A 23,923-nucleotide genomic window follows, 5' to 3' on the forward strand; every position below is an offset into this window, starting at 1 on the left:
CATATCACCTTCTTAGTCAAAATTCCTATCCCAGCATTACACAAGAAATTGCCCTGAAGCACCAACACTCATGTCAGTGGTCACAAGCTGGCCATGACCAGTGGGATAGGTTCACCCACACCTTCTGCCACCTACAACGTAGCAGAGGTGGAAATTAAGAGGCCACATCCTTTCTGCTCAGAGGTATCAGCCCCAAAAGTGCTGCAGCCTCCAGGCAAGCACCCTGGAAGGAGAGAGCTGTGCCTTGCAGAGTTCTGCCACGTGGAAGATACAGGAGGGAGAGCACTGTCTCTGACTTTGCTCAACTAAACTCTTAAATTCTTGCAGGAATTCCCTTATTTGATGGCTGCTAGGTGGAAAAGCACTACTCCACTACTCCCTGCACTCAAAACTACTCCACTGCTCTTGTTAATTTGCCTTCTTAATGCCAAGGAACCTGCAGATGAAGGTTCAGTGCCTTGCTTAGTTTTTCAAGTGATGGAGACACAGTTGTTGCCCTCAGCACCATTTCTTCTCGGCTTTGTTTTTCCAGAGTGCCGGGGCAGCTGTCACACAGTTAATGAAGCATCCTCCAGTCACTGGGAGTGTGACAGATTCTGCTCATCCTGTCCCCAGTGCATTAGGATCGGTACCTTTGAAATCTGAATATTCCCGAACTGAACCCACGTAACTGCTCTGGCATCAGCCTGCAGAAATACCAGAGATATTGAACTGCCCCAACAAGCACTTCCAGCTTATCCACCTCACCTTTCACCCTTTGCATAAAGGGGGGGTGAATTCTGTGTATAAGTCAAGGGTGGATCTGCAGCCCTAAAGCCTCACTTGTGAGATGTCAAATCAGAAATAAGCTATGAAAGCAAAGCACAGATTGCTGGAAGCACCATAGATCCAGCTTAGGGCACTACCTCCTGGAGTCAACAATCAGGACTTCAATGAGAAAAGGAAATGTTTTTCCTTCCTTTGTTCTATAACTCAAACAGACAGGATCATCCTCAACTTTCAGAAAGTTGTTTGAGAGAACAAGAGCTCCAGAAGGGACAAGAAATCAGTCACTGAAGCCTCCAGCACTGGCTGCAACACCCACTGCTGTTGGGAACTGCTAGAGAAACCAAGTTCAAAACCAGTTTGCCAGGATTTCACAACGGGAGAGAGGAGCCTAAGCCAGGAGCAAGCTTTGCACCTACTTGGGTCTTCTCATAGTGCTGCAGCCCTCACTTTAAACAACGCAGAGCTGGGATTGGCAGGCTGGGTTTTTAATGCCCCAGTGACACAACCACTCCTGCTCCCTAGCAGGATTTTGCTTTCCCACACACCCTCCAGGCTGTGCTGACAGTTCTGAAGGTTCTCTGTGCAACTCAGTCCAGCCTTGGGGATGGCATCCCACACATACCAAATCCCCATAACCACTAGGGAAATAGCAAAAAATGCAAAATTCACAATCCCACAGCTGCTTCTGTCACCTTTTTTAGAGTGTACAAATGTACACCACAGCTCCAAGATAACAAACATATAACATATAAAATATACATCCCTTCCAAGGCCTGGACAACACTCTACAAGGAAGCTAATACTGACTTTACAAATATTTTCCCTTGGAAGCAAAACAAAGATTCTTATCCTCTTGTGCTATGTCATGTTGCAGTAAAGATATTTCTTTATTGAATGTAATTATCTGCTACAGGTCTTTGCCTTTGCCCTGTGTGATTTCTTATCCCTATCACAGACTTTGACCCATATCCCTATCTTGCTTCTTTTACAATGCCAGAATAAAGATCTCAGCTCCTGGAATTTTTTCAGATTCACTTTCCCTACAGTAATCTGGGAACTCGGGAAATATGCATGAGTATGTCTTCTTCCAAAAGCAGGCTGGCAGAAAAAAAGGCCAAAGATATCTACAAAGATACCAGGCTGGCTAAAACTGCCGCCAGGACAGTAGTGATTGAAGCAGAATCACTTAAATTTAAAACTAAAATCCAATTTTAAAGGAGGCAATTTGAAATCCAGCCTCTCCAAGGCCAGGCAGTGTTAGAGGTAGACAAGCACAGACAGGTAGGGAAGTCAGCACCTATCACATTTTGAAGTCTAATTACATCCTAATCCTTTTACAAAGCAGCCAGCTGTGACAGCAGCTCCTACCTGTCACTCCCTCCATCTCCAGACACCTGTGCACAGGAGCACCAAGCACTTTTCCAGCCAGTACAGGGAAAACTCCATGGTCCCCATCTGTTTGCACTCCCGGGCAGAAACAGATTTAGGATCTGCAATACACTACTCAAGTGCAGCACTTTTCCCCCTGTGCCATTCCCTAGTGGGATTTGTCACACAGACTTTCAGACAAGCTGTCGACCATGACAGAGGTGTGCTCCCACCAACTATGAAAAGCAACTGTTCTCACAGGAAACCACATGAAGGGAAGCTGCTTCTGGTTTGGTAAATTCAATCTTAATTTTGCTATTTTCAGAATAATCCAGAGAAGCCTTTTTACCACTCTCACAGAAAAGCCATTCTTAGGTAGAGGTGGTAAGCTTTAAGAAAAATCAGGGTGACATTTAGAGTTTGTGACAGGTGTTGGGTGCTTTATTCAAACACTGATTTTCATGGAATGGTCTAGCTTGGGAGGGACCTCAAAGCCCATTCAATGCAACTCCCTGCCATGGGCAGGGACACCTTCCAATATCCCAGGCTGCTCCAAGCCCCGTCCAACGTGGCTTTGGACACTTCCAGAGATCCAGGGGTAACCACAGCTTCTCTGGGCAAAGTGGCCCAATAACCATGACGGAGTTCAAAACTCCTGAAAGCTCTCTATTGCTGCACAGGATGGAAACAATTCCTCATTTACAAGCAGAGCTGTCTCCTCCAGCTCAGGTCTCTGCTCTGCAGGCTGTGTGTGAGACATGAAGTAGGTCACATGAGCCTCTGCTGCTCCTTGTCTTGCCTCATCCAGCTGGAAGCTCCAAGCACGCCCCAGAATTTGGCTTTGACACCCAACTCCAGCCCCGTGTCCAAAGCTGGGTTGATCAATACACGCAGCAATTCTTGGAAAAAAAAAAAAAAAAAAAAAAGAACCTGAACCTATCAAGAACCCCTTTGAGTCCCTTTCAACTTTAAGATCCCTTTCCTGCCTGAGCAGGGACATGGAGCACAGTGGCACAGGACAGTCAGGCCATGGCATGCTGAAAGTGGGATTTGCTCCCAATTCTGCCTGGAAAGGATGCAGATGGAGACAAGGGAGATCTGCTCCATAGGAACACTGGAGGATCCATCTCACCTGACCTCGAACCCAGGAGAAGAAAGGCAAAGGGGAAACCTCCTGATTATCCCCAGGGATAATCAACCCCTGCAAACCAAACTATCCTCACTGGTGAGTTCAGGGCAGAGCCTGCATTCCCTGCAGAGGAAAGATGTGCTGTTCTGTGCCACACCAACACCCACGAGGGCTGAAGAACAGCCTGATAATTCTGGGTTATGGGAGATGAAATCTGAACCCCAAAGGCTTTCCTGCAAAGCCAAGACCCAGCAGGACTTTGCATGTGCTTCATGCTTGAGAGGGCTGGGAGCACCCAGCCTTCCCTGGGGAAGCAGGTCCTGGATTATAAAAGCATCAGGCATGCAGGCAAATTGAGAAACGTAAGATGTAGTTAGAACACTCTTTACATTGCAAAACATGAAATTTGTTCTACACAAATCTATGAGCTAGAAATGACCTGTGGCACCTGATAGAGAAAGTTTTGTAGCAGAAGATGGGAACCAGAGCACAAAACTTCCACAGGGCCACAGAAAACAGCCCTTACCAACCAAATAAATATTAAAACCTCACTGGCATCAGCCTAATGATTAACCTTCCCAAGAAAAGACGTGGGGAGGTCTCCCTGCCAGCAGCAAGCTGTTTGTTAGACTGCATCTGGAAAACCAGGTACAATGGCACTCATTAAAGTTCAAAAGAACTGAAGTGAAACAAGCCAGTACCCACGTGAAATGAGTTAGGTGAGGAGGAGAGATGAGGAGGGACCGACTTATCAGATCTGGCAAAGCAAAGACTGAAATGAGATACAAGTGGCATCTCCAGAGGGATCGGCAGGCCAATGACTATGTCAGGACACAGAATAGGGAGACAAAGGGCGAGCATAACATTACAGGATGAAAATCAAACCCCTAAGGACTTCAAATCTCCCTTCTGGCACATAAACCAGGAACTAGAGCTTAGGGGGTTGGGTTATTTAAATTGATAGGTGAAAGAGAGGCTGGACATCACCCGGCAGCCCAGAAAGCCAACTATGTCCTGACTGATCCAGCACAAAGGTGTAACCCCAGAGGATCAAAAGCCACCTGTCTGTGCTTTGGACAGAACTATCTGGTTGTCTGAAAATACTCCCTCTACCTCATCCCTCGTATATTTATTCTAACAAACCAATTATTAATTTCAAACTGCCATAATTTAAAAATACAGGATATTGCACGTTTATAAATATTACAAAGTTGATTCAATCTTCAGAACTATTTTTAGGCAACCAAAATCTTCAGAGAGCACCAAATATCATTAATAGCAAGAAGGAGCAACACATCATACACGAGGACATCTTTGGGATGCTATTTTATGGGGGAACGAGAAGAACAGAATAACTTCAGCACAAGGAATAAAGAAGCAAGACGAGCCCCTCCCATGTGGGGAAAAGAAAATCAAAGTCACAAGCAGCACAAGTAGGATGCAAAGAGGTCAAGTGTTTACCTCCTTTTCCAATAAAAGTGCTCCAAGGAATGGGATGAATTGCTGGCATAGAGGAAAGCAACACTGAAACAAGATCTGTATCACAAGAACTGCTCCAAAACACGCCAAGCCTCACCATTTGCATACGGTAACTAACTCTGCTAACTGAGAATGTTGGAAGCTCTCACTGTTTTCAAATCACAGCTCCTGGAAACGTGGCTGAAATTCCAGTCTAGCAGGAGACTCAAATGAGAGGAGCTGGACGTTCCCAAAGCTCCACCACATCCCACTGCAAAGCAAGTCACGGAATCACAGAAAAGTTTGGGTTGGAAGGGACCCTAAAGCCCATTCAACCCCACCCCCTACCATGTCAGGGACACCTTCCACTATCCCACGCTGCTCCAAGCCCCATCCAGTGGCCTTAGACACTTCCAGGGGCAGCCACAGCTTCTCTGGGCACCCTGTGCCAGGGCCTGCCCACCCTCCCAGGGAACAATTCCATCCCAATATCCCATGTGACCCTGCCCTCTGGTACTGCAAAGTCATTTCCTGTGTCCTGGCACTCCAGACCCTGGCCCAAAAAAATCTCTCTGCATCTTTCTTCTCAGCTCTTCCAGGTACTGGAAGGCTACAGTTTGGTCACCCTGAAGCTTCTCCTCTCCAGGCTGACCAATCCCAGCTCTCCCAGCCTTTCCTTCCAGCAGAGCTGCTCCATCCCTCTGATCATCCTGGTGCCTCCTCTGGAGTCTCTCCAGCAGCTCCAGGTCCCTCCTGTGCTGGGCCAGCTCTGCAGGTGGGGTCTCGCCTGAGCACAGGGGCAGAACCCTGCCTTTGGGTTAGGAGAGCCATGTAGAACAGAAATTCCTTGAAATATATAAAGCTAAACACAAATCTACTGCTCTTAGCTCAAAAAAACCCTGTAGCAACAATCAAGAGTGGATAGGGAATGTTTGCCCTGTCCTTATGCTCAAGGCACCACATCCCACCAAAAGTCAGAGGGCACCAGGCTGAAGGACCTTGAGTCTGATCCCACCCAGATCCTCTTTCTGAGGTGGTTTCCAGGATTACCTGGGCACCTTCTGTTGCCAGGGAAGCATTTGAGAGCTACAGGTCACTAATGTGGACAAGCCTGCAGAGCTTTTCTGACCTCTAAATAAACAATACAAAATCCACCTCGCTCCCTCCATACCACTCCTTCCACAATAATCCCTTCCCTGAAGTCAAGAGGTTTGTTTCTGTTAACACAGGACACAGGTGTGCTCTAACCTTTCAGCAGAATGTCAGAAAAACAATGGTCCCTTTAAACACTAAGGAACTATTAAATAAATAAATAAATGACTCCAGCACCATAAACCCCACATGCTGTTAACCTGAACCTCCTCAGTCCTGACCTTCACTCCAGGCCAGGAGAAAATCTATAATTGAAAGCCCAGGAAAGCAAGAATTTAACACTTTAAAGATAAGCCATTATTCCTGCCTCAGCAGCACCTGATAATACACTGCCTTCCTTTTGAAAGGTTAGACAACAACTCTTTAATGTATTATAGACACAAAAAACAGGGAGAGGGGAAGATGGATGGTGGTGATCGTGTTCCTTCCCCAAAGGTTCTATGTGGTGTCTTAATTTGGGAAGCATTTCACTCCTTTGCCTTCGATTGCACAGTCTGGGGGGCTTTTCCCTGTTGTAAATAAAACATCCCCTATTGTAGACTAACAGATCACAGAAAATGCAGAAACAGCCCTTAATCAAAGATGATGCCATCCCAGCCACCACACCCTTTTTGCATCTGCAAAAACCTTGTCAGGAAACTGTTGCTGCTTTTTATACCAGAGCTCTTAGAAACAAGAGTAAATCTTTAGTCCCTTCAAAATGTAAGCATAAAAACCTGATTAAGGCATTTTCTATTAACCACCAAGAAATTTGATGACTTAAAATAACCAGAGACACCAACACATGTAACAGCAACCTCCCAGCTGTATTTTGAAGGAAAACACAACCATGATTCCAAAGATCATGTCATTAGTGCTGCTCAGAAAACAGACAAAGAAAGTGTGCAGTTTTATTTCACAGCACTTAAAATCCACAAGTTCTCCAAATTCATCCAGTTACTACCAGATCATTACAAACCTCCATTTGGCAGCTCCACGCTAACCAGAACAGCAAATCTTAGCAGACAGAAAAAAATTTACTTGCCAGAAAGATTAAACATTTAACAAATTTAAACGTACATCACACATATTGGAGGCCAGCATACAAGAACACTGTTGGTATTGCCATCAGTGAAAGCTTCCAGTTTCAGAAAGGTTGCAAAGAGTCCTTGACAGAGGTCTCAGATGAGGCCTCCCAAGGCACAGGAAGGACCAGAAAGCATTATTTATCTTGCAGGACTTTTGCAGGATGTGGGAATGTGCAGAGTTAGGAGATGTGGCAGCCTGATCAAACACTGCATACTGAGCTAGTGCCCAACTCTGGAGAAGCATTTTGATCCATTTTAGATTTCTTTTTTTAAGTATCTAAACAAATGTCTTTATTAGTCAAAAGGATCAGAGTGAAGTCACCTTCCCAGTGCTAAGAACCAGAATAAGTGCCTGGAGTATTTACATTTCCCAACACTTCTACAGTGCCACAGTGGTGCAAAGTTTCAACACTAAGCCTCTAATTTTGCCAGAGGAGTGAGTCAAGAGCATCCTCAAAACACAGAGCACCGACAGCACATTTTCCTCTCCACTTAATTGCTGGCAGCCACTAAAGAGATACTTGTGGAGGTACGATGGACCTGGGCTCCAAGGTGAAACAGGGAACAGCCTCTGAGGCATCACCCACAGAATTTAAACACACAATGAACCTGCTAATGCACAAAGGATACTCCATAATAGGAGTTTTTTGGTTCCTGCACCTCATCTGGCACACAATCAAAAAAAGCAGTCAAGTGCAATGGATTCCTCCCTCCATAAGGAAGAAGGATGTATCTTTTAACAAATGTGATGTCTTAAAAGCAGTCTTGCTGAACTGACAACAGAATCCTCCATTCATCTCCCATAGTCAGGCTTTCATGTCTTTTGTTCATGAATCATCACTGACTCACAGAAAATATTTGTTCAAAGGCGGATTTTCTCACTCTCCTATCTGCTCTTTCCAAACTTAACTGCCATTAAACAAAGGCTTATTTCTTTGTAGCCTGAGTCAAATGTTGCAACAAAGTTCCTAACTGGGATCTGTCACAACCACTTCCATCAGTTGACTTAGTCCCAAGGTAGGATCATGTGAAAAAGGAGACATGCAAAGGTGATTGAGCAGTACTCATATGCAAGGGCTGACAATTATCCTGACCTATATTCCTCTGCTTGTTGCAGCACTGTACTCCTCCCTAGCCATTTCCCCAGCTTCAAAAAGAGCTGTGGATTTAACACAGGCACATGCTGCAATATTTGAACCAGTATCTTCAGTGATCTCTTGGTCTCTGCAGCAAGTGGTGCACTAATCAAACAGGGCCCTTCAACCACAGGCAGGGAAATGCCCTTAACTCAGAGAACAAAAGCAAAACCCAGGTGTTCAATTGCTCCTTAACTTACAGGTATGTAAACATGAACTGCTTTTATATAAGGTATATTAAGAAAAAAGTGACAAAAGGCTGAGTCCTCAAGAAAAAATTTTTATAAAAACATACACCAAGTGTAACTTCTCAACTTGGAGTTTAGCTTTCTTTTTTCTGCATCTGTTTTTGCAGCAGCTAAGTCCCCAGTCCTGGGGGTGAGCCTACAGAAAGGACTTAGCAGGTTCACTATAGACATTTATACCCTGAACTGCTGCAGGCTGTGCTGCAGCAATCACTTACTCCCAGTCTTCCTCCCAGGAAACACAGCAACACAAACCCCACTTGACAGGGTGAGCTCTGAATGCTCATTAGATGGTGAGAGTGCACACTTCAAGAGCTACCAGCACCATAAATCCATACCTTAATTTGCTTTGGGGCAACTTGGTCAAACAGTCATTGCCTTGCAGGTGATGAAGGAATCTTTGACTTGATTCAGACATTTCTCATCACTTATCTTCAGTTTTCCTTTTACTGTCACACTGCAGAGCTCTAAAATATTTCCCAGCCTTCAGGCATAAGGGAACCTACTTAAAGTGCAGTTGCTTTAACATATTACCAGTTCTTCTATGCCATTCACCTCTTTAAAACCAGCTGCATTTCAAAAGCAAGGTGGCACATCAAATGTGTAAGGCCTACGTAAGTGGCAGCTTGTTTTATGCCTTAAAGTTAGCAGAAGTCAATCCTCAGCCCAATCTTTACACAGTTCAAAAACCTGGATTTAGAGTTAGCAACAAATTCCATTTCAAACAGGAGGCTGGAGACATCAGAGGTGCTTTCCAGCCAGACCTGGTAGGAAAACTGTCAGCACCTGGCCAGGACCAAGGGACTCAGAGCCATGGCACAGCCTAACCTGAATGCCCTGGCCCAAATAACACCAGAAATGAATGGTGTTAGTGAAAGGACACTCCAGAGTATTTAGAGAAAAACTGCTGCATGTCCCAGAGCACTTTAAAGGAAGAGTGGCTAATTTCCACTCCCTCACTTTTTTTTTCCTACTTCTTTTTAAGGATAATTTACTTACCCTGGAGACTATCTCGCTATGCAGGATGGGTCAAGGATGACCTTAAGACTTTTAATTCCTTGCCCCTTTTCAAGCAGGTGATGCATGCAGGAACTCCCGATTTAAAATGCCCAAAATAGAAATGGTGCTGTCCAGGCAGAAGTTGTGCAGCTGTGGAGAAGAACTATGTACCCTCTCCCTTCTAGAAGCTTGGGAAAAGGATCAAAAAAAAAGTTCGAAATATTTCATGCGTGGCACAGGAAGAACAGCAGCTAGAAACATAGGCAGCACAAAGCAACACTGAATCAGTCCAACTACCTTCACATCCTATAAAATAGAAGCTGCCCCAGCTCTTAAATCTGTCTATGGCCTGTTCATAACAGCAGTGACCAATGAAATCAGCTTATTTGCACACATAAACACAGGTATTTGTCTTGCATCACACATTTGTTACAACTTCCCCATTACAGCAGTTGTTTATGCAGCTCTGCTTACGCAACAGAGAACCAGTGCACTGAGCTGAGACAACCCCCCCAAATCTGCAAGGTTAGAAAGTCTACACAGCAGCAGCAAATCATCCAAAGTGCTTGTTCCCAATGCCTGTGGAACTGAACCCAGACCAGTTTGACCGTTTCATTCCCTCACAGCTCATCCACAGCAGTGACATTGACTTTGGGCAATTCACACTCCTCTTTGAAGTGGCAGTTCTCCAGGAGGTCCTTGTAGTAGTGCTTGAGGTCCATGTAGGTGGAGGTGGTCTCGTTGGAGTGATGGAAGGACAGCAGTTTCTCGTTGAGCAGCAGCTGCACCTGGTACTCCTCCTGGGAGGCGTTCACATGGTCGCAGTGGTAGAGCACGAACACCAGGTTGGCTGCGTAAGGCACGATGCGGCCACTGCGGAATTTCCGCTCCGCGTGCCGGGCGTAGTTGCTGGCCAGGAGAGGCTCGTCATCTTTGAAGTAACCCATCAGGGCAAGCAGGGGCTGGAGGGTCTCTGCGTGCCCAACTTGGACAATCAAAGGAGAAGAAATGGGTTTGGAGCTACAAAAGAAAAGAAGTGGAAGGGATGAGCAAGAGCCTGTGCTTTAAAACAAAACACCGACACAATGCACAGCTGCCAGCGACTGTGGCTGAAGGACACCTTGAACCTGTGTTACTCCTGAGAAAAACCTGTTTGGGAATTCCAGTCTGTTACAGACATTTTAAATGCAGCTTCCTCATCTTTGTCCAAGTATTTATCCAAGGCCAACGCAGTGAGGCTCAACAAGGCCAAGTACCAGGTCCTGCCCTGGGGTCACCCCAAGCCCTGCAGCTCCAGGCTGGGGCAGAGGGGCTGGAAAGGGCAGGAAAGGCCCTGGGGGTGCTGTGCCAGTGGCTGGACAGGAGCCCAGGGGGCACAGGGCCAATGGCCCCTGGGCTGTGTCAGCCTTGGGGTGGCCACAGACCCAGGGCAGCGCCCGTCCCCTGGGCTGGCCCTGCTGAGGGACCTCGAGGGCTGTGTCCAGTTCTGGGTCCTCCTGGCCAGAGAGCCCTGGAGGGGCTGGAGCGTGTCCAGGGAAGGGAATGGAGCTGGGGAAGGGGCTCACATACACAGTCAAGCCCTTCACTGGATGCGAGTCTCCTTCAAAGCATCAGCAGCATTTACCAAACTTAGTCTGAAGACAGAGATCCAGTGATGCAAGACAACAACCATCCCTCCCCTGCTAAACAGCAGCTCAAATGGCCAGCAGGAATACTGCTCTTACCAATTCCTGAGGACACCAAGCAGTCCAGGAGATGATGCTCCCTCAGGAACAGGGCAGCAAATCAAGCCACTGACTTGCACCATGACTGAGGACAGTTTATGTAACAAAAGGTTACACACTGCTCAGCCAAAGGGGAGATAAGAGCTGGCTTGCTGTGCCAGGAAGCACCAGCCAAGAGGAAAATCTGACCCTTGCTCCAGACAAGGATGATGGCTTTTGGGGACTATTTCCAAGTGGCCCACGTCACATGATCTAGCACAGGTAAATATAGGTTTAGCTTTCAGAAGACACATCTTGATTGGTCTGAAAAGGAGGTGTTTCCTCTGCTCCAACCCAAAGCAATGGAAAGATGGTTAACTGGGAGACTTGCCTGTGGATTGGAACTTTGATCAGCTCAGCAGAAATTTAGTGCTGGGCCAGGATGGGCCCTACCAGCTCAGTGCAGCCATGGTGTTTGTGCAGTCTGACACACACTTTGTACAATGCTCCTGGTGAGGCTGAGCCCCTCTGATTCCACTCCTCAGACTCTCCCCTTAGACAAAACATCCCTTAAAAAACATATCCAAATCCTGCCTCTGTTTTCTGTCCAAAAGAAGCAGCCTTCAAACCATATAAAGGTTCTCTGTGGAGAACACTGTATTTTTTCCCCACCTATGCCTCTGTTGCACCAAGATCTTTACATTCACCACACTCTTCCAGCTCCTCCAAAATCATTGTTCCTGTCCATGTTCTCCCCTTGCTATTTATGGACCCCTTCACTCATTCTAAAATTGAAAAGCTTTTGGAACCTTGAATCCCTTTCTCTTCCCTTCCCTCTCTTGTCCACTTGACCAGTTCACACGTATCCTTCCTGTCCACACACACCTGCAGGGAAGTATTTTCAGGTTTTAGGAGACATTCACATCCCTCTGTCACAGTAGCAAGACACAGATGTCTATGGAAGGAAACAGAAGACCATTCCTTTCATCGTGCAATTTCCAGCTCAGAAATCTCCAGGGCCAGAGGTGGCTTCTAGGTGATGAATCACTCCTTTGCCAAATCTCTCCTTCAATCCACATGCATTTCTAGCACACACAATGGCCTGTGGCAAGGAGTTGCACAGCTTCACACACTGCTTGTTTTTTTCTATTTGTGGATGCCATGTCCCATTTAATCTGTTCTACTCATAGCTTTGCAGTAGTGCTCTTTCCAAGTTGAGAAATCCTACCTTAGTCCTGCCATAATTTTCCACATGAGCTATATCCCTTTAGATCAGAATATACAATACTCAAGAACCATAAGCTACACAGAAATTAATGCTGAAAATAATGAGCTCTGTGCTTCATTCTGTCGTCCAACATGGAATCATGGAACAGTTTGGATTGGAAGGGACCAGCTCATTCCAATTCCCTGTCCCTGTCAGGGACACCTTCCATAGACCAGTCTGCTCCAAACCCACTCACCTGAAGTTTGAGATATCTCAGACAGCTACAACAAGCTCACAATTCAGCCCCAAGCAATAGGTTCTCCCACATTCTATCCAACAGGTGATAAGAAGATAATTTCCCCCCATGTGGATTACTTGACAGCTCTGCAGTTTTCCAGCCCAGTCAATCTCACCGGGTCCTTTCACAATCTTCCTAGCAGAAGCACTTCATTTTATTTATCTTGAAAGAAACTGCCACATTTGCAATGCCACTGAACTTGTCACCTCTTTTTCCGAGGTCGTTTACAACATTGCAAGCAGGTCAGACCTTTCCAGCTCAATCTCTGCTAGGAAAAAAAAAAAAAAAATCAGCTGTCCCTACCCTCCATTTCTTGTAATTTTAATCAATTTTTTCTGCGTATAAGGACCTTTCCCCTTAACCCCATCTGCTGGATTTCTTTAGATAAGGAAATCTGATCATAAAGATGTTTAGAAGTCATGACTGTGGCTACCAGATGACTTCTGCTAACTTTATATTTGTTGATCCCTCCCAAGAGCTCCAAGAGGAATATTTTCCTTTTAAAGAGCTATCCTAACACTCCCCAGGTGTATCAGATTCATCAAGGTGCTCAGCAGTACTAGTCTGGAGCATTATTTCTACAAGACTGGCCTGGAATTCTGATTCTCCTCTGGAGCTGCTTTTAAAATTTTTTTCCTTATTTAATTTTTTGTATTTTTATGTAGACCCAGCTGCATGGTGGTCTTTTTTTTGTTAACTAAGAGGGAAGCTGGGAATGCAAATATGCTGCTAGAATCTCCAAAACAACCTTACACAGGCATTATTGACTCCACAGGGAATGGATTTCACATCTCACCACTCAAAAAAAGGCTTCAGAAATGCTAAAACAAACAAAAAAAAACATTAACATTCTGGCAATCAATGCTGGCTTTAAGCAAAGTTTGGCTTTACTTTCCAGCTGACACTAAGCAGAAGTGTTGAAATGGAAGTAAATCACAAAAAAATAGAGCAAAAAAAATTTTATCAGCAAGGCAAACAAATTATAGCACAGACAAGTTTTTAAGAAAAAGGGAAGAAGTGGGAAAATAAGGACTAAACAAGGTGCTCACTCAGTGTAGCTTGAGTTTTTCCTTCACCTTCATGAAATCATCATGCCAAGAGGCCAAACAAACCTCTCCCACTCAGAGCTATCCCACTAGATTAGTTAAATGAGGATTAAAACTGTTTCCTGATGTGACACAGCCCTGAGTTCTCCACAGCCTCTTTAGCACAGCATGCCTGGTCTGCCACCAGTACTGGTGATTTCCCACACTGCTCCAGCACTCCCTGCTCAGTCACCAGGGTCAGGACTCCAGCTCAGATGAGGTTTCCTATCATTCAGCAATGACAATCAAAATGGCCATCGAGGTTAAACAGCAATATTTCTAATTGTGGGGATAATGACAACAGATTACCTCTTCAGAGAATGAATACACACAGGCAAAGGTTACAGCAGCCTCTGCATTTCTGATAAAGGCAGAACAACTAAGAAAACATTGATAAACAGTAGCACAGGCCGATAAAATATTAAATGACAGGCCAGATGTTTCCACACTCAATTTGCCTCACAATCAGTGACTCAGCATCTTGTTGGAAGCAAAGTTCTCAACATCATCCCCTGGCAATTACTAATGGCATTTCCATCCACTTTTCCCTCCCTTTTATTTACTAGTACATGGCTTGGGAAAGCCCACTGAGGAAATCTCATTCCCACCTTTGAAGGGAGATGAAGGGACTGTGCATAAAACTCTGCCATAAAATATTAGGAGCCTGTTTGAAAGTGATTGGTTACATATTAATTTCATGGGGCACTTCCAAATGAGCAGAAGCCAGAACACAAGCAGGTTTCATTAGAGAGATGTGACAGCTCTTGGACTGCCCACATTGGTGTTTTACAGGTTTTTTACTTTTTAAGTAAATCGGACCACAGATGAAAATGAAGAAAGTGCTGAACAACCCCAAAAGCTAAGTTTCACCATGGGGGAAAAAGCATCACAGAGAAGCACAGATGTGGGATTTATCATTCAGGCAAATTCTAATTCTCCTGGATCACAGCAGATTTGGGTGTAACTGAATCTTCTGCATCAGCTCACCCATCCTCAAGAGCAGATCATTCCTACTGTTCCCAGGACTACTGATGTTCACTTTTTCCATATGGAAAATGAACTTCTTTTAACTGGGGTTTAACTTCCTTTTTAACTTTCTTTAAACTGCAGTTTGTTTCCTCAGCACTGACTGGAGACTTTCAGTTAGAAATAACTCAAATCCCAGGAAATAGTGGGATAAGACAAAACATTTCCTGCAGCAAAGCTCATCTGGCCAACCTTCAAACCTCATGTAAAAATCCCTCCAACAACTGCACAGAAGGTAAGTTTTAACGCTGTTTAACAAGCAAGCTTAGACTACATTCTGTCCCTTTTCTTCTTAATAAAAAAGCCAGTCAAAGGACTCCAAAACCTGCTTTCAACTATGGGATGGATTCTTCATCCTTCTCAGCTCCCCCTGTGATTTATTTCAGGAAAAACCAAACAAAGGCTGGACAAACCCTAAACATGGCAGGAAACAGCAGAGATCAGGGAATGCAGCAGTGGCACTCAGGGGACAGCAGAAATATTTAATAGTGTTAAAGCTCAGAGGGTTTTCACCAGTGGGAAGAAGAATAAAAAAAAGTTTAAAAAATATCAGTCAAATAGTATTAAGTCCTCATATGTCAAAACTTAAACCATAAATAGAAGACAGCCAATCATTCCCAGAATCAGCACCAACTCGACAAAATGCCACCACTAATACTGACAAGAGAAGATTTTTCTTCTGTTGCAAGAAGGAACAAGCTCACTCATGACAAAAGCAAATTGAAAAGCTGACTGGACTATATAAAACTCATTAAAACCTCTAATTAAAAGGCTCTTATCTAGTCCTGCAACACTTAATCACTTGGAGCTAATTAGCCTAGGCCTTCTTGTGTTTCACTGCAGAGCTGCTGCACTTTCAAAGGCTCTTTCCCAGCTGATCTCACTTCTCCCATTGTTTCAAACCTCAGAGGTGAAATGCATTACTGCAGCAGCAGCACAACAATGCTCAATGTCGATCCATCATGAGCCAAAACCAAACCAAGAGGCTGATGGCACTTGTCAAACCCTTTCTGCCCAAGGTGCACACTGGTCAGACCGGTTCATTTGTCTGTCACTTGCCGAGGTCCTGTTTGGGTTTTTCACTCTTACATAAAAGGGTATGACTCTGTCAAAGTTGCTCAGACACTCTTACTTTTCCAGGTCAATCCTGAGCAAGCATATATTAACTAGTTAAGGTGAGATTGAGGACATGCTGGGGAGTCTGAAAGGCCCAAGAAACTTTAAATCTCTAGCTCTGGGCAGAGAGATGAACAGACATTCCCAGGGGGGAGACCGTGGGCTGCCCAGCTCTCAGAGAGAAGTCAGCAAACACACACACTTCAGAAATGCAGACACAGGGATGCTGCTGAATGTGCCACAAGGATCTGTGGGAAATTTCACATCTCTGCCTTCCCCAAAAGCTCCCTTCAGTCATGTCAGAAGCCCCACCTTTGAAAGACGGAGCAATCAAATCCAACCATACACTCACTACATACCACCATACACAGAGCTGCTGACTGAGACATCGACTGTTATTAATCAAAGTCATCCCAGCAGCAGGGAAGGGGTTTTAATAAAAAACATAACTGAACGTTTTGAACTCGAGCAAAAGGGGATTTTCAATCTAATTATTTTATTGCTACTGCATACACAGAAGCTTTTTTTCTCAGTTCCTCCTGTAGAGTTTTGAACTGTGAAGTGGTTTTAGATCACCCATTATACTCCTTTGTACTGAGTCATAGGTTTGGAAGGAACAATTAAGGCACAGCAGTAAATGACTCCTGAAAGGTTAACAATTGTGTTGGGAAGTGACCAGCAAAGAGGAAGGCAAATTACATGCAACAGTAAAAGCCACCAATAAATTGCCAAATTGGTCTCTTTACCGTACAGCTTTCTGGTATATCTCACAAAGATCACCCTCAACTGATCTTGAATCATATTGAAATAAGTCGGGGTTTTTTTAATACCTTGAACCCATTTACTCTCTCAGAGGAAACCACCAAACATTTTACAATGCCTATGTGCAGCTAGACTGGTATTATCAATACACACTGTCAATACTGAGTTGGCTGCACAAAGCATCCTCCCAATTTCCAGAGCCTTATGGTAACCCACTTGGACAGTATAAGCAATATCAGGTATTTCATATTCTTTCACCAGCAAGAAATATTAATGTTAAGTATTTGAAGCTAGAAGGAAAAAAAAGGAAGTCTGAAACTACTTTATTGAATAGCTGATATGCTTTTAAAGTGTGCCACAGCTGATTTGCAAATCCATCTCTGCCCAAGCATGCAGCTGCAAAGATATTTTTTTTTTTTTTTTTTCAAAATCACATGAGCAGCTTCATATTGCAACAAGTACCAAAATACCTGAATTTTTTACCAACACGCAAAGTTCTTGTGGGCAAAATACTGTTCATTATATTGCTAGAAAAACCAGCAGTGAAAAGTAATTCTTCACCAGCTTCTCTGGCTATTTTCTATCCCTAGCAGGCAGACTTGGGAAAATATAGTAAGACTTTATAATTGTGAAGACATAAGACAACTGCCCAACTATGCCATTTCAGTACAGCAAATCACATGGGCTTGATATGGAACAAGAGCAACTTTCACCAGTCTATTTCCTAAGCAGAAATGGTTTTATTGTGATACATTTCACTATATTTTTCAAACTAAGAAAATTTGTACAGAAGAAAAAATCCTTGCCCCCAGCCTATCCCTTTCAAGGCTTTTAATACCATCTTGCTGTAGAGCAAGCCGTGCACACAAGAGACTATTGCTAGTTTAAACCCCAGAGTTGTACTGGAATTCACATGCTGGAAGAGCCTAAAAACATCTGAAACTTCTGCACTGCAAACCGAAAGTGAGACTAATTAGCAACAGATATTTATTACCACCATCATATTCTCATGAACAGACCAATCAGCAGAAAGGGTTTTCCATCAAGGAAATAAAAACAAGCTTTGATAAGGCAATTAAGTTTGGTCAGCAGATTGCAAGGGCAACAATCACTTCATGGAAGAAACAGGTTCTCTCTTTTTAATTTCACTATAACTGGGAATGAAAACAGAACAAAGCTAGTGAACATAAATGCATAAAGCATGCTACAAAAATACAGCTTTGCCAACACTGCTCCCCACTGCCAAGTCTGGAGCAGAACAGATAATCCAGATCCCTCAGCTTCTTCCCAGAACAGAAACGCTTCCCTTTTTCCTTCTGGATAGCCCATCTAAGCTTTCCAAAAAGAAAATAGATTTGGGGGTAAAGACAATGCCCTAGAAGTAAATTTCTTTTTCGTAAATTTTTAGAGCAATCAGCCAGTTATAAGTCAATGTTAAACACCGTTAAATTGAAGCAACATTCTACTGAAAGACATTTCATCACCACAAAACGTCACTTTCTGAAAATGCTGTATAAATATTTAACCTGTTGCCTTGAAGATGACCATCACCATAAAAAGAAAGAAGAGACTGCAAAATACCTCGGTATTTGTATGTGTGTTTTCTTGCTTTCATTCTACTCTCACACTGCCACAGGGTGTCTCTCTCAATTGATGAAAAAGAGAGAAATGTCTCTCTGTCATGAGATGGGATTAGCTGCAGCTCTGCTCCCTAAATTCCAAGACGGACAAGCTGGACCTGGTAGATTCCCACATCCTCTCCTGGGTTACTCAACCCGATTTATTCCCAGGTCTCCAGTGCTTTACGACTGCCACCTTCTGTTGTGGAAGGGAGTAACACATTCCTGCGGCGCTTGGCTACCTCGGCTTTCCAGTTCCTGTTTAGGATGATGCTCATCCTGAAGACTGCTCACCCAGCTCGTAATTTTGCAAGATTTAGGGTTCTGATCCTTTACACTCACTGCCTGCTTCCCCTCGTGATGGCAAAACAACACCAGAGCACCTGGTGTTGCAACTGAACTTCCACAGCCAGGGCTGAAAGACACGAAGTTACCACGGTGCTTGGAGCTCTGCCTCACACACCTGCTCTTGCCAACTCCCGGTTTGGCAACTGCTGAGCCAGCTCCAAATAAATCAGAAACCTCCATCTGTACCTCTCTCTTCCAGCTACAGTTTTTGGGTTTTTAAAAATAGTTATTATTAAACTTACAAGGATGTTTTACATGCAGTTGAGACACACAGCTGCAACTATGTAATATAAGGACTGAAAGGCTCTCACTGCTCAAAGAGGAAATGACACTAAAAAGGAACAAAATTGATCACTCCTTCCATTATACGATCTTATGGTCCTATTCTTGATGTCCTGTACTTTTATAAAGCTTCCATACTCATCTACTAAGGTATTAATTCACATGACTGATTATTAACCATGAATTTGTAATTGTTCAGTTTAAGTAAGAACATGCATGCAGGCTGCAAATTAATATTTAAGCAACAAGTTCTTTTTAACTAGGACATTTTTAACAAAAAAGCTCATTGTTTTAACTCAATGTGTCCTCTCAAAGTGCAGGAAGAGAACACCACTATCAGACAGCATTTGGCTGTCCCACGAAGGCCTGTGTGGATCAGAAGTTAAAAGATGGAAATACTTTAGCTGAGCACAGAAGCATCAATGAAAGCAAAAAAACCCACTCTTCAAGTAAGTAATACTGACTTGAAATAATAAGTAATTATTTAATGACTTATTATTACTTTAATTATCAATAATTAAAATACTGCTCCAGTAAAAATCACATTCTCGCTGCTGAAATTCTCCTAGCTCCAGCTCTCCGAATGTGACCATGCTTGGAAGTAAAGTAATGAACTTCCTTTCACGTGAAACCCAGCTCAGAATTGACCACAGAAAGCTGACACCCAAAGCACTGAAGCCTCTTGATTTACCTTTTGCTCTCTTCCACTGCTTTGTCCAAGTGCTGGAAGATATCCTGGAATAAAATGCAGCTGGAGCGACTGTTGATGTCGTAGCCATATCCTCTCTTCCAGTATTGCTTCAGGTCGTTCAGATATTCCAGTACCTAAAAGTTAGAGCTCACAGGTTTTTATTACTGCACCAAGGGAAAACAAAAAGCTCCCAGCCCGGAGCAACGACACAGAAACAGCCCCAAACATCAAGGCTCCAGTTGAAACCACTTCACCATAAAACCAGACAACAGATCAGACCAAGGAGTGACCAAATTCAGCATCTGGTACCAATCACAGTCAGGTGAGGTGCATATCATGAGACAACTACTATCCACTGCTTTTTTTAACCCTTCTGATTTGGCCTTTGACTCATCATGCTTCCCATAGAATCCATCCCACACCTTTAGCCCAGCTTATCTATTTTCCAGAGACGTGCACACATCAAGTAGACAGAACTGTGCCTTGGAATTATGCAAGAGCACACAGTGCTCTCCTCGTTCTCTGTTCCTTTCCTGAAAATTCCTGACATCAAAGTAATTTCCCACCTCCCTGCTGAATTATTCATAACTAGACTGAACAGGGCAAGCCTCAGCAGAAGCCCATGGTGACCCCTGATTCTCTCAGTCACATCACTTATTCCTAACTGCCCACCCTTTAACCATACACTTGCCTATGCAAAGGTCTCTTCTTTTCCCAGGGGTGCAAGTTTCCTTAAGAGCCTTGAGGGAGCCTTACTGAACATCAGAAGTTACATCAAACAGTTTTGAAAAAGAGGAACAAACATTTGCCTCCTTTATCTGGGTTCTGCTTGATTTTGTCAACTGGCATTTATTTGGCTTAGAGAGCTAATAGCCCCCAAAACCAAACAGAGAGCCTTAGAGGCCCTGGAAAACCTCACCTGACGTACCCTGGAGTCAATTTTATTACGTGATTCTATCATGTGAAAAGCACACATTACAGAATGGTTTGGGATGGAAGGCCAGTTAAGACGCCTCATTCCAAACCCCTTGCCACAGGCAGGGACACTTTCCACCAGAGCAGGTTGCTCCACGTACCTTGGCATCTTCTTCGCTGAAGAGTGAACACCACGGGGAGGTCACATTTTTTATGGCCAGCTCGTACGAGCAGGTGAGAAAAGCCACTTGAACAAGATCTGCAATAAATCCAACAAATAAGCACGAGATAAACCACAGCTACAAGTTTCAGTTTACCTCTAAAAAATAATTGCAGTTGCTGTTCAGCAACACAAACAACGAAATCCAATAAATACTTGGCAGGACAAAGACCAAGCACCAAGAATACACAGTTCAACAGAACTACGGTGTAAAATCCAAATTTTGGACTGCAAGCTCTGCACATTACATCATTACAAGGGGAAAACAAGAGGATTTCACATTAAATGCTGCCTATCAGCTGACATGTAATAGGTGTCAGCTGCTGGTGCAGCCACATGGGTCAGAAGAGCCAACACGGGGAAGGTGTGAGGTCTTGGACAACTTCCCCTCCATGTCAGCAGCTGAGTACAAGCAGCACCAGGCTGAACTTTGTTTCCAGCACGTCCCTAATGCTGCAATCCCAACAGCAACACTTTTATTGGGGGTTTTTTCCCACCACTTGATGGCACAGGGAAACCCAGCACTCCTGTTCTGGACAGGTGAGCTACCACACAGACACTCGGCTGCTTTTTCTCAGGTCATTTATATGCTTGAGTTGCAAGAGGTTTCACAAAAGCTACACCTGCTCCAGAAAGCAAAAACTAAAAGAAAAACACTGAAATCCCTCCAAAAACAAGTAAAGCTGATTTCATCTACAGGAAAGATGTTTTCAAACACCTTTTTCTTCTGACCACTAGCCAACAATCGTGTATTACTGCAACGCCAACAGAGACTTACAGTCTCATGCACTTTAATTATTATCTCCAAGTCATAGCCAATTTAAATTACCTACTCTGCATAACTACACGTCTTGGAAGTCATTCCTGGACAGCCCTGGAGCCGAAGCCACCTCTAAACAGGAATTCCATACCTGCATTTAGCTCCTCCACTGGTAAACACAAAGCACTGGCCACCTTCTCCAGGACCTTCTTCATCTCAGGCCCCTCTTTGAAGGCGTTCACCTGGCACATGGCCGCGTCATTGTCCTCCACCAGGGCTACAAACTTGGCACAGTGATCAAAGAACCGCATCAGGGAGTCGTTAACCTCAACCTCCACCTCTGAAAGCAAACGTGGGCATCAGGGGGAGCACCACCATCCCCAAGGGTACCATGACACCCTCCAAGGAACAATCCACCCACTACAGCCGTTTCCCCATGGAGGGGACGCCGGCTCCCCCTCAGTCTGGGCATGGGGGATATGGGACTGTGGTTTCCCTCAGCCACAGCAAGGGCAGAGGACATCCCCAATCTCTCTGGGAGCATAAGGGGCTCCCTCAGGGAGGGATTCTTCCAGCCACCCAAGAAGACATCAAGAGTCCCCTAGCCCCTCAGGGAGGTCATGTTGCTCCCTCAGGATTGGATCGAGGTTTCCCCAGCTCTCAGGGAAAGCACAGAGGTCCCTCAGGGACGGTGTGAGGCACCCCCATCCCCTTTGGAAGAGCCAGGAATCCCTCAGCGAAGGCCAGGGGCTGTCCCGGTCCCTCAGGAAGGGTACAGGAGCCATTCAGTCATGGCATGGGTCTCCATCACCCCCTCAGGGAGGGGGGGCACTCCCTGCCCTCAGGGAAGGCACAGGAGTCCCCCATCCCCTCGGGAGAGCCGGGAAGCCCTCAGCCCTTCAGGAAAAGCCCAGGGCTCCCCAGGGAAGGGGGTGGGTGTCGCGCACTCACCGTCGCCGCCGAAGTCGAGGGAGGGCCCGAGCCCGCGGCGGAAAGCGGCCCCGCTCTGCAGGCAGCGGTGCTTGGAGCTGCTGGCCAGCGCCAGGCGGCGGCGGGCGGCGAAGAGCGCGGGGAAGCGGGCGGCCATGCGCCGGGCCAGCTGCTCCATGTCGCGCCGGCCCTGCGGCGCCAGCCGCCCGTCCAGGCTCTCCTCGTACCACATGGGCCAGTCGGCCAGCGCGGCGGCGGCGGGGCAGGCGGCGGCTCCCGCGGCCCGGCGGAGCAGCCGGGAGTGCAGCTCGCCCAGCCGGCGGACCTGCCCGGCCGTGGGGTAGCGGGTGCCGTGCCGGAGCACGGCGCGGAGCTGCAGCGGAGTGCAGGAGGCGGGCAGCGACCCGCCCGCCCCGGGACCCAGCGACAGCGGGTCGCTCACCAGGTGCGGGTTCACCTCCTCGTAGCGGGACTTGGTGCCGAAGTAGCCGCTCAGCCCCGCGCTGGCCGGCGGCAGGACGAGGAGGAGCAGCAGCAGCACCAGAGCGGCTTCCCAGCGAGGCGCCATGGCTGCAGCTGCGCGGCTGCCGCAGGAAGAGGCGGAGCGGGGCCGCATCTTCACGGCTCCGGCCGGCCCAAGGACCGCCCCAGCCCGGCTCCGCCCGCCCCCTCACGGCTCCGCCCGCCCCCTCACGGCTTCGCTGGCCTCAATACAGCTGCTCACGGCAGCACCGGCTGCATCACGGCTTCCCCCGACCCCTCACAGCTTCCCCCGACCCCTCACGGCTTCCCCCGACCCCTCACCGCTCCGCCCGGCCTCTCTCGGCTCCGTCCGCCCCAGCCCGAGACGCTCGTACCCCCAAGGCGGGGCGGAGGCGGGAGCCCTGAGGGGAGCCAAGAGCTGTCTGACCTATTTGTGCGTCTGCTTTGCCTCTGTGGAGCTCAGTAAAAACAAAAAAGTCAATACGCAGTCAGACCCGAGGGGAACGGTTTCATTCCTCTCTGCTGGATCGACTGCAGTGGGGAAACGGAAGCAGAGACAAGGTACCCTGTCTTTATGTATAAAAGAGAGAAGCCTGTGAAGCAAATGGGCTCAGGACAACCTAACCTTCTTCTTGGTGGTCACTGTCCCAGATGTGCTAGTTCTGAAAAATTTTCAAATCGGTCCTCTTTCTTCTCTGCAATTTCCCTTGGAGTCCTGTTCTAGAGAATCTCTCTGTTGATGTAAAGCAACGGCAGAAGCTTGCTAACAAATCCCTACCATGTTTTATTCATCAAATTAGTCTAATTAGCATTTAAATTAGCTAAATACTAAGACCAGTCAAAATTCTGGACCTAGGCTGGGCTGGGAATGGGGCAAGTGGGGATGTGGAAGTAAACTTTAAAGCTATCTCTGTTTCTCAGAGCTCTGTGAAAACTTCAGCTGTGATGTGTATATCTCCATCATTAGAGAAGCTCTGGCATAGATAGATTTTTTAAAAGTTAGTACAATCTCTTCTTTATTGCTTCCTCATGGTAGAAATTCATCCTAAACCAGGAATGCTGCCAGGGACTGCAGCTCAGAATTCCCTTTGTCCTCCAACACGGGCAACCAAAGCCAAGAAGGGTCTTTCAGAGGTGTTTTTGGCTCTATTTTTGC

The 23,923-nt window shown here is 45.8% G+C and overlaps 1 protein-coding gene across 1 annotated transcript; it reads right to left on the reverse strand.

Annotated features, from left to right (window-relative positions):
- Positions 1-6,662: 6,662 nt before the first annotated feature.
- On the reverse strand, positions 6,663-22,867 carry MINPP1 (multiple inositol-polyphosphate phosphatase 1). The gene is made up of 5 exons (XM_014882257.2): positions 22,306-22,867; positions 21,506-21,694; positions 20,536-20,633; positions 19,460-19,593; positions 6,663-10,342 (listed from the first exon to the last, which is right to left on the reverse strand). The coding sequence occupies exons 1-5, from the start codon at positions 22,850-22,852 to the stop codon at positions 9,943-9,945; spliced, it is 1,368 nt and encodes a 455-aa protein (XP_014737743.2). The 5' UTR covers positions 22,853-22,867; the 3' UTR covers positions 6,663-9,942.
- Between the last annotated feature and the right edge of the window lie 1,056 nt (positions 22,868-23,923).

This window comes from Sturnus vulgaris, chromosome 8 (genome assembly GCF_052056855.1).
Source record: "Sturnus vulgaris isolate bStuVul1 chromosome 8, bStuVul1.hap1, whole genome shotgun sequence".
NCBI classification, from domain to species: domain Eukaryota; kingdom Metazoa; phylum Chordata; class Aves; order Passeriformes; family Sturnidae; genus Sturnus; species Sturnus vulgaris.

Excerpts from the sequence above, each read along its gene's own strand:
- MINPP1 (XM_014882257.2), bottom strand. The coding sequence starts at position 22,852 with ATGGCGCCTCGCTGGGAAGCCGCTCTGGTGCTGCTGCTGCTCCTCCTC. Across the intron at positions 21,695-22,305 it reads CCTCGACTTCGGCGGCGACG|AGGTGGAGGTTGAGGTTAAC; the intron begins GTGAGTGCGCGA and ends GTTTGCTTTCAG. Across the intron at positions 20,634-21,505 it reads AGTGGAGGAGCTAAATGCAG|ATCTTGTTCAAGTGGCTTTT; the intron begins GTATGGAATTCC and ends GATTTATTGCAG.